The sequence below is a fragment of the Mus caroli genome, unplaced genomic scaffold (assembly GCF_978045245.1).
Source record: "Mus caroli unplaced genomic scaffold, Mus_caroli_1 scaffold_8, whole genome shotgun sequence".
In the NCBI taxonomy this organism is placed as follows: domain Eukaryota; kingdom Metazoa; phylum Chordata; class Mammalia; order Rodentia; family Muridae; genus Mus; species Mus caroli.
The window spans coordinates 67,994,694-68,005,335 of record NW_028227263.1 but is presented as its reverse complement, the minus strand read 5'-3'; the positions used below and the strand labels follow the sequence as shown (position 1 = coordinate 68,005,335).

General features: G+C 45.5%; 1 protein-coding gene across 1 annotated transcript; it reads right to left on the bottom strand.

Moving 5' to 3' along the window:
• Positions 1 to 2,609: 2,609 nt before the first annotated feature.
• Positions 2,610 to 10,528, bottom strand: Mrpl46 (mitochondrial ribosomal protein L46). Its single transcript, XM_021166894.2, is given in 5 exon segments — positions 2,610 to 2,750; positions 2,752 to 2,996; positions 7,835 to 8,008; positions 8,794 to 8,980; positions 10,267 to 10,528. Coding segments are annotated over 5 exon segments (852 nt in total). The 5' UTR covers positions 10,489 to 10,528; the 3' UTR covers positions 2,610 to 2,726.
• Positions 10,529 to 10,642: the final 114 nt, after the last annotated feature.

The window sequence follows — 10,642 nt, the reverse complement described above, 5'->3', positions numbered from 1 at the left end:
GTAAAGATACTTGCCAGCTGGTTTAAATAAAAATGTACCTTGTGGATCAGGAACCTCATTCTGTCCCTAGTTCCTGGGAGTGCCTTCACTATGTTTATGGTAGCAGTAGCCAACACGTGTCAAAACCTCAAACAGCCTGCTGCTGTTTGCAAGCCTGGTGTCCTAGGAAGAGCCGACTAACTGGCATGATAGAAGCATAGGCTGACTCGTCTTACTATAAAGAAAGAGTTAAGTATGGCAGCACACAAGAAGTCAGAAGTAGGCCCAAAGGGAGCTGACCTTGAAGGTACATTTACAAGCATGCCAGGATTTTCACTTAAAACTAAAAGAAGTCGTCTCAGGAGATTGTGAATCACTGGGACAATCTACATACCCCTCGAGACTCTTGGGGGGGGGGGGGGGCTCAGTTTGCCCTGGCCTTCTCCCCCAGGACAATGTGCTGGATGGCTTTATGTCAATGTGACACGAGCTAAAGTCCTCTGAGAGGAGAGAACCTCAATTGAGAAAATGTTTTTGCAAGATAGGCCTGCGGACCCCACAAGCCTGTAAGGCATTTTAACAGCAATCAATGCGGGAGGACCCAGTCCAGTGTGGGTGCTGCCACCCTTGGGCTGGTGATCCTGTGTTTTATAAGCAAGCAGGCTGATCAACACGTGATGGGCAAGCCAGTAAGCGGCACCTCTCCATGGCCTCTGCACCAGCTGCTGCCTCCAGGCTCAGGCCCTGTTTGCATTCCTGCCCTGATTTCCTTTGATGATGAGCAACGATGTGAATGTGTAAGCTGGATCGACCTCTTCCTCACCAGCTTGCTTTTGCTCGTGGTGCTTCACCATCTCATCACAGGAATCGGAACCCTAAGACAGGCAGATATACAAGAGACAGTTTTTGGTCGCATTGGCAGCCAGTGGACGGTTCAAGGCGACACTTGGCAGTCATTTCTAACACCGTTGCCGATCACCTTTGCGTTCTGCAAAAGTCGCACTCTGAAAATAAAAACCGCTTTGGAGAAGATTCCTGAGACCTGTGAAATTCTGTAGCTAATGAAGACACGGGCACAGCTAACCTCCTCAGCTTGCTAGTCCCTGCCAGTCTGGAATCCTGGGCATGTTAGTTTTTGAGAGGCGAGCCTTGCAACACAAATCCTCAAGGACCAGTTCCAGTAAAATTAAGAACATGGTCTATGATGGGACCATCTTCATCAGTTGTTTTTAAACAAGAGGTTGGGGTACCCTCACAGCCCCTCTTTTACACTCAGCCCCCTCCCCGGCATGGCTGACCTCCTAGAAAGGCTACTAGTGATTCTGGCTACTAAGCCAGTCCCTGTTTGCAAAAAAAAGGGGCACTTCTAAAATCTTCAGCCTTTCCCTAAGTACTCAATCTTGTCCCTGCTATCTCAAAACATTGACCTTCTGGGGGCAATCTCACAGGAACTAGCAGAATGTCCGGTTATCCTGATGCCATTTCTCAACTGATTGTGTATATGCTATTTACCTCTCCAGGCACAGCTGAAAGCTGAGCATGTGGCTGTGTGGAATGCTTGCCCAACACATACAAAGACCTAGGCTGGATCCCCAGCTCCACAGAAAGTAAAAATAAATGCAGAAACACTAACAGGATCTTATGCATGGAAACAAAAATAAACCTGGTGCCCCTGCCTTCTAGGTTAGATACCCATTGCCCTAACAGCAGGCAGAACAGTTCACAGACACAACACACTCCAAAACCCAGAAAATACACCTTGACTCTATGGCTATGGCCATTCTAAAGCGCCACTACCTGCTCCTGATGAGTCAGCCTCCCCTAGGGGCTATCAGTTATCGGAGAAGCCATGCAGAAGGTAAAGGCCAAAGAGAGGGGCAACAGGATTAGAAACCCAATCCTGATTTAAAAAAACAAAAACAAAAACAAAAAAACAAAAAACCATCCAATTCCCTGACCCTACACAAGAACAGCGGGTCTGCGAGTGTCTGAGCACTCGGAGCAGACCCTGCACCTCAATCGCCTGCACCGTGGACTCTGCAGCAAGTGTTTACCTGTAGGCCAGCTTCTGGGGATGAGTCTGACCCAAACACTACACTCACACATCAGCCAGAGCCCCAACCCCACAGCAACAAGCCAGCATCCTCCCTGTTCCCATGAATCTTTGTGCTTTACAAGTGGGGCATACACGATTCTGCCACTGGCAGGCTGGAAAGAAGCCGAACTTATTTCAGATGACCACTGCTAAACAGTTAAGAAGTGATTAATCTCCTAAATATAAAACTTCCAAAACGGAAGCTCCTGAGGTAGGAGAGAGGAAGAAGATATTTCTTCTTATCAAACAGAAAAGGGACGCTAAGATGGGAAACAGATGTATGTATGAATGTGTGTTTATGTATGCATGCATGCATGTATATTCACACGCGTTCCCACACAGGCTTTTCATGGACCCAGAAACTATCAGAACTGGTGAATTTAGGTCAATTCATTTCTTTTTTCCCCTGGGTCCAGTAGGTCTGTTAATTCACTGTAACATAATGCTTTTACTTACAATAAAGAAATAATCTGTCCTATCTGTCCTGGCCCTCTTCACTGGGTAAAGCCAGTTGTCCTCCAAGGACAAATCAAAATTCAACAAAATGACAGACACATTTAATTCTCAGAATTGAGTCTGCTTCTTGACAGTCCTGTAAATAGTCTATCAACATTGTTCCTGAGGTCCTACATTTGACTCGTGTGAGCAGCATTCACAGGCAGCTGAGTCCATCAGAGGTCCAGGAGAAATCGCCTGACCTGAGCCAGGTACTTGGGCTGCAGATAGTCACCCAGCTCTTCCTTACTGGCCCACACATGGCGGCTCTTTTTCCCAGCCTGCACAAAGTCTCCAGTGAGCAGCAGAGCTTTGAAGAAGAAGACTTTGACCCCAAGGTCACTCTCTGTCCGAATTGCCTTGGGGAACTTGAACTTGTAGTGGCCACAGGGTGCATTCCCTAGGAACTTGGCTTCCATGTTGTTTTCTGAAGAGAAAAGAAAGAATTGGAAGATTAGGGTACAGCCATCCACTGCTGCTTCATCCAAAGCCACTTCTAACAGAGCTAAAGTGATCCAGTTGCATGTGGCAGTCCTGAAAGGGGCTCCTCCCTCTCGAGTCAAACGCTCTCTCCCCTAGGTGCCAGGCTGCCACTGTGTGCCTACAAGTTCACAGTGCAGTTAAGATTATCTGGGAGCCATGGCAGGTGGCTTCTGCACTCAGCCCTGTCATCAACTGTTGAAACGGGACCGATAAACTTGGTATCCGTGCATCAAAACTCATCACCTCTTAAGGGTTTCCAACCCAGCTGGGCATGGTGGCACACGCCTTTAATCCCAGTACTCGGGAGGCAGAGGCAGGCGGATTTCTGAGTTCCACACCAGCCTGGTCTACAAAGTGAGTTCCAGGACAGTCAGGGCTATACAGAGAAACCCTGTCTTGAAAAACCAAAAAAAAAAAAAAAAAAGGGTCAAAGGGTCTCCAACCTGACCTGTAGGGGAGTGGCCATGAGGGAGCTTCTGCAAGTTTTGCCTTGTGACTTGGGTAGCTTAGAACCCTAAGGCCCAGGCTGGCCTCAAAGTGGTGATCTCCCTGCTTCACGATCTCTAATACTAGGATCCAAGGCATGTCTCACCACACTCAAGCCAGATCTGAGCTCTGCAGTAAGCAATCAAGGAAGAGTTAATAACCCTAACCTAGCATTTCAAAGGCAAAATGCAGAATTGCTAAATGGCACCTGAAGAATGGTCAGCTAAACAAAAAAGCAGAGTTGGAGCCCAACCTCTCAGTCCTCACCCCGTGACTGAGACCATGGGCTCAACACTTGAAAGAAACTTCATCTTCATAAAAGTTTGTCCACTTCAGATGGTGCTTTCATGAACAATTTGTATTTTCTGAATTATGATGTATTTTCAAATTTTTCAGTTAAAAAAAAGAGTATTAGAAGTATATATATTTTACATATCAAAAGGGGCCAGCCTACCAAACAAGACATTAAGTTAGAAAAAGCAATTATGTTTGCTCACAGAAAATTCAAATCTTCCAGAGAAAAAAATAACACACACACACACACACACTCACACGCACATACGCATACTACAAAAATAAAATTATACACTGGAGCAGAATGTGTTAGTGACACCAACACTCCCAATGTTCTCAAAGCAACCAGCTCCTCGGGAGGTAGAGGCAGGAGAATCAGCAGTTTAAGGTCATCGTTAGCTATGCAGTCACTTCGAGGCCAGCATAAACTACATGAGATCCTGTCTCAAAGAACAAAACAACGCAGAAAAGCATTTTCAGCACACTTAACAAAGGAACAGCATCTTACAGTATCAGGAAGCACTTGGGAGCCAGGCTTAGGACAATGCCTCTCTTCTTCGGACTCTGGAGACTGAGCCAAGAGAGCTGCAAACTCAAGGGCAAACTGGACTACGTGGTGAGTTAGTTCTAGGCCAGCCTGGGCTACACAGTGAGATCCTATCTCAAAATAAGTGGAAGTCAGGACTTGGGAGATGACGCAGAGGGTATAGGTATTCACCACCAGCCTGATGACCTGAGTAAGGTCACCAGGACCACGTGGTTCAGACAACCAATCAATCAGACCTGTTCTCCAACCTTACACTCCATGCATAGCATGTGCGTGACCACACAACACACATACACATACGCACATGCACACGCACACGCGCACGCGCACACACACACATACACAAATAAATAAAAGTAATTTAATTTTTTAACAAAAAATCTTTCTGTGCTTGAACATGTGCAGATCATTTCCAAACGACTGCATGGGAAAGCACTGTCAGTGAGCACGCCTCAGAGGGAGAGAGTACTTCTCGTGCTGCGCTTACTAGAGGCTGATACCATTAAACATATGCATGAACTGATGTTCTCAACACAACATGACCAGCACCAGATGAATTTACATACAAAACATGCTCCCATGCTACAGCAAGTATCTGCGCGGGCATCTGGAAGTGGTGGGATTGAATTGGCATATTTCTTTATATTTTCCTACACTCTCCAAACTTAAGTGAATAAGGTATATAATTTTACTAAATCTGGAAAACACAGATTAAAATATTATCAAGTTAAAAAACCATTTCACTACAAACAGGAATGAGGAGTCTGAGCTGACAGTTCAGAGATTCACAAATACGATGAGCATATTAAAAGATGGTTGGTCTCAACAACAAAGAGGCAAACACTACACACTAACTCAAGAGAGACTGTCTCTACTGCTGCCACAGCTACAAACTCAAATAAGGACAATCTCCTACACTGGTGAGGTCCAGGTAAGCTGGCTCCACCGTAACAGCTCCTGTCACCACACACTGGAAGTCAACAGGCTTGGCTCCCAAATCCTCACCTCCTCCACCTGCGCACCTCTGGCCTGGCGCATGCGTACCTCTGACACGGTGACTCCACCTCTTGAAATTCCACGTTGCAGAAGGGTAGAGCCAGTGGGGACGGAATGTACTTTTGCCTTTCTTAAATATTTATTACGAAATTCTTCTTTGTTGTTCCATTTTAAATCTGCTACTTTAGTAACTTTGTAATAAACTTCTTTACCATCAGTTTATATTTTATGTATTTATTAAATAGAAATACACCTATTTGGAACCCTTTATTTCCTAAGCATTTATTCAGTGGGAATATTAAAAGATGCCGTGTGCCAAGACAGAACCCCTTCCCTCAGGGAGAGAAAAGGAAGAGTTGAGCAAGCACCGTGCATGCTTGTATGAAGGAGCCTGAGAATGTGCGCCCAAAACCACAACTGCCGATTCCTACGTGACCGCTAAGAGACCGACAGAAGCAATGTGGCTTGTGACCTCTCCTATAGACTAAGGAAGACCCTAGTGAGAAAGGCTCACCTAGGGGCATTTCCTAGGAGTTCTCATCCTGGCGCAGCCAGTCAAGTGGCCATGTGCTTACACTACTACCAAAGCCACATTCTCAACACCAGAAAGTGGACCACGTGACAGGTACTGCTGAGAACTCACGAAGAAGAACAGACTCCTGACCTTCAGGGAATTCAGAATTCTAGCAAGAACAAAATGTGCAAATAAACCATGATGGCGCAACGGTGTAGGTGAAAGAATGTGTTCACACGACGGCAGAAGCAACCACAGGGCAGGCACAGTGCCCAGCTCATCACTGTCACCCACTGCTAGATAGGCCTGGAAAATGGTAGCCAGAGAAATGTCTCCTGCATAAACTGCCTGCACATGCAGGAGCCTGGGGTAAAGAGCTCTCCACTTGGAGACGGCATTCTTCCTAAATGGACCTGCATGCCACAAAGCAGAGATGCTTGCAAATCCACTGACTCAAGGAATATAAGCTCTCCGCGGTTAGAAATCACGTTACATATTAACTCGCTATGAGCTGCCAGGATTGGGACCAGAATAAAAACTGTAGGCTACTTGTGTGTCTATGGAAAACAGTTAAAAATTCTATGCAAAGTGACATGGGATTTTTATGCAGAAACCACATGTCAGCAGCACTGGAGATATAAAACAAAACCGAGGCGGAACTTCCTTTTGCATTTTCAGTATAGTGTTTCTCCACCATGCTAATTTTGCTCTCTAGCAATATGGAGAGACTTTTTTTGGTTGTCACACTGGGGCTAGGGGTGGGAAACAAAATACTGCTACTAGCAACTTGTGAGTAGAGGCCGAAGATGCTCAACACCTTACAATACAAAGAAGAGTGTCTCACAAAGGATTACCTGGTCCCTAACATTAACAATACCATAGTCTAGTGAGAAGTGAAGGACATCGCAGCTAAAGCTAAAGCAAAGCATAAGCTGTGTTTATGTCTATAGCAGGCACAAGACCAGATGACTTGCAACACTCCAGTACAACCCAAAGATGCATGCGTCAGAAAGACGTCAGGGATAATGTTGACAATTCGAGGTGAATCAATGGATAAGCTATGGTACCAAGCAGCAGTGCTGGGAATATAGGTCAGTGGTAGTATGCTTGCCCACTAATCACAAGGCCATTAGCTCCATCTCTAGTACTGACTGAAAAACAAAACTTACATTTCCTGAGTGCGAGAATTCTGATTGATGCCATTGTAGCTAAGTGATTAAGGCAATAGACTGGAAATTCTTCTCCCAGCTCAGGTACAAGCTTGCCAAATAAGGTTTCTCCCCTTGGTGCTGGGGCTATACCTCAGCTGGTACAGTGTTTGTCTAACATACACAAGGCTCCTCATAAGACTGTGGCTCAGGCATATAATCCCAACACACATGCAAGAAGCTCAGAAGTTCAAGGTCATCCTCAGGTACAAGGCCACCCTGGTTACCAAAAGAAAAAGAAAGAAAAGAAAGAAGAAAGAAAGAGGAAGAGAAAAACAGAGAAAAGGAGGGAAGGAAGGAAGGAAGGAAGGAAGGAAGGAAGGAAGGAAGGAAGGAAGGAAGGAAGGAAGGAAAACGGAGAGAAGAGAGGACGGAAGGGCTAAGAATTGTGTTTATTGTACCAAAATCTCAATATAGAAAGATTAAAAACACTCACTTATTCTAAGGAAAATCATTGCCAAAATTTTTGTTTGATTGGGTTTTGGTTTTTTTGAGACAGGGTCTCACTATGTAGGTCTGGCTGTCCTTGAACTCACTATATAGACCAGGCTAGCAGTGAACTCACAGAGACACACCCCTGCCACCTCTGCCTCCCAGGTGCTGGAATTAAATAAGTGTGCCTTCATACCCAGCCTCTTACCTGAATTTTTTTCATCAGTATCCATTAAACTTCCCACTCTCTATCCTTATGCCAACCTGAAATGAATCTGGGGGGATTCAGAAGGTAAAGAGGATACCTGAGAGTGTGGCCAGGATTCGCTCAGCTGTCCCCCGAAGGGTCTCCCCAGGCTGCCACTCAACTTGAGGAAGCATCCAAACATCTTGGTCTCCAAGTTTCTCTCTGACTAAGAGGACAAGGTTTCTGTCTAGCTTTCGATGCAATGAGGTCCGGTCATTTTTTTTGTCAGCTTCTACAAAAGGGATGATCAGAGGAAAGAGAAAAATAAGAAATAAAGGACTGTGATCTACTACAGCCAAGGGTTTTGAGTTTTAGAGCTTTCCATCAGGAACTACCACAAACCCTGTCCTCTGTATAAGCCAAAGTATAATCCTAACTCAAAACGAAAGCTAAGAATCGAAACCAGAAATAAACTCCTCTCAAAAAGCAACGTATAGCTGAAACATTCGGAAAAGAAGCAATGCCTGTGAAAGTTCGAGCGTATGCACTAGAATCTAGCTCAGAGGCAGTGCACTTGCCTTGCAAGCAGGAGGCTCTTGAGTTCAGACCTCAGCAATGTATACACACAGTTACAAAAAAACAAACAAACAAAGCCTTGCACCATTGGATTTAACACTATTACCAATCTAACTAACTAACCCCACCTTCTCTGTTCTCCAGTCATCATCCTTGAAACAGGGACAATAGCACTCAGCCCCTGTTCTCAGAATGGATTCTAATAAAACAGGAATTGAGGAGAAAGGCTCAAGTCCTCCCACTCTCTGATCCAGTGACAACCTCAAGTTTTAACAGGAAGAAAAGACTCTTCACTCCTACTGAAAATAGCATAAGCTTTTTAAAAACTCATGTTAGGGAGATATAAGGAATAAGGAGGGAGTGTTACTTTCCTGAAAACTGTTTTGTTACTTGAAGCGTGTTATTAAAATGCACAGCAGAAGACAGGCAACTGTCCTTCATTTGGAAGTGAGAATTCCCGTCTCTCTCTCTCCCTTGTGGTTGGCCCAGGAGGTCACAAACCTGTTTCCCGAGCTCCAGGTCTGAACTGCAGGAATGCCTGCTCCCACATATCTTCTAAGTCTTGTGCGAGCGTAATGCCCTGCTCTTGCTCCTCATCATAAAGGTCAGCTTTCTTCTTTGCCAGTCGCTGAGCTTCATCCAGAGCACGGAGCTCATGGTCTGAATACAGGCTTCTCTCTATCTCTACCTGGGAAAGGGAAAAGGAAAAGAAAGAAGGAAAGAAAAAAAAAACAAAAACAAACAAACAAAGCTTCCGTGACCTTGACAGGCTCAGAGGTACAACTCTTAACACACTCAGAAATAGAATGAAACATTATACAGATTCAAAAAAAAAAAAAAAAAAAGCCCACTGGATTGTACGTAGGCAGTAGGAGAACTTCATTAAGACTGTCAAGGAGAACAGAGGGCACTGAAGACCCACTTCCCACACACTAGGTCTACTCGTCTCTGATCAGCATCTATTCAAGGACTTTCCTGCCAGTAAGACTTTCCAACATCCTTCTTCCTAGTCTCTCTTTCTCCGCATGCCATTTCTTCCAGATTTCTATCCATCCTTCTTATTTCAACTTAAATACCACTTTATCAGAGAGATATTCCTGGACACTTCTCAGGAAAATAAAACCTATGTGGTTCTGTGTAAAACTCTTCTAGTACTCTATGTTTTCCTTAATAGCACTTACCAAAGTCTATGATTACTCATAAGACTGGTTACTGATTGTACCCCTAATTCCAGGACCTGGGAACTCTCTGCGAAGCAGAGCGATGTGCCTGTCACATCCACAACTGCCTATCACTTTGCACACAGATGCACAGTATTGGCTACGAATACCTATATGGTGAAAGAAAAGGGACTACAAAAAAAAAAAAAAAAGTCAAGAGAGTGAATACATTGAGCAAAAAGCACTGACGGGAGTTTCCATTAGTATCTCCAGACAAAAGCCTTCTGGAGTCTGGGGATACGGACGACCTTCCATCACTATCTCCTGAGACGCAACAGCAACAACACTTGTTTTTTGTTTTTTGTTTTGTTTGTTTTGTTTTGTTTTTGTCTTTCACAGAAATTGCTCCCTGAGGTAAAGCAAAGTAAACTTTACCGCCTCATCTTAAGGATGTGCCCACTGTCTCCATGACTTTCGTCCTAACATCACAAACACTTCCCTATAGTCTGAGAGCTCCTAAGTTACAGGGAATGATTCCTGTTCGCCCCCCCGGATCCCTACTGTATTGAATGAACAAGAAGGAAACTATCCACACCGAATGATCAAGCGAAAACTAGCCAACTAAACTCTTTCAGCACCTGCTATGTCCTAACCCAACTCAGTACGGTAACTTCATCTTGCAGATGTCACAAAAGGCCGAGAAATGGAACGTTTGCTCAAGGTCACACGAAGTACCAGAGTCTCCATGGAAATCAAGACCTCCTTGATACTGCTGCTTCCCTCCGCCGCACCACGAAGCCCGTGCCTGCCTTACCTGCTGTAATAGACCCGCCATCTCTTCCTGCAACGGGGTGAGCGGCTTGGTGATCAGCGGTGGCCGCTGCAGACACAAGGCGCCAGACAAGCGCCATGGAGACCGGCTGTTTGAGGATGCAGCCTCAAGGGACAGGCCACGAGAACTACCTGCCCAGAACCTGTCAAGGTGCCGCCAGCCTCTAGCCAGCCCTAAAAGAGTACGCCCTACGGGCGCCGCCATCTTTCTGTCTTCCCACAAGGTACCGCGGCGCCCGGCAGAATCCTCAGCCAACCCCAGGTTCCCATGAGGCAACGCGGGCCGGCGAGGGGCGGGTTTACCGAGTGGAATGAACCATTCCTTTTGGGGGAGGTAGGTGAAAGTCTAGTGTTAGACC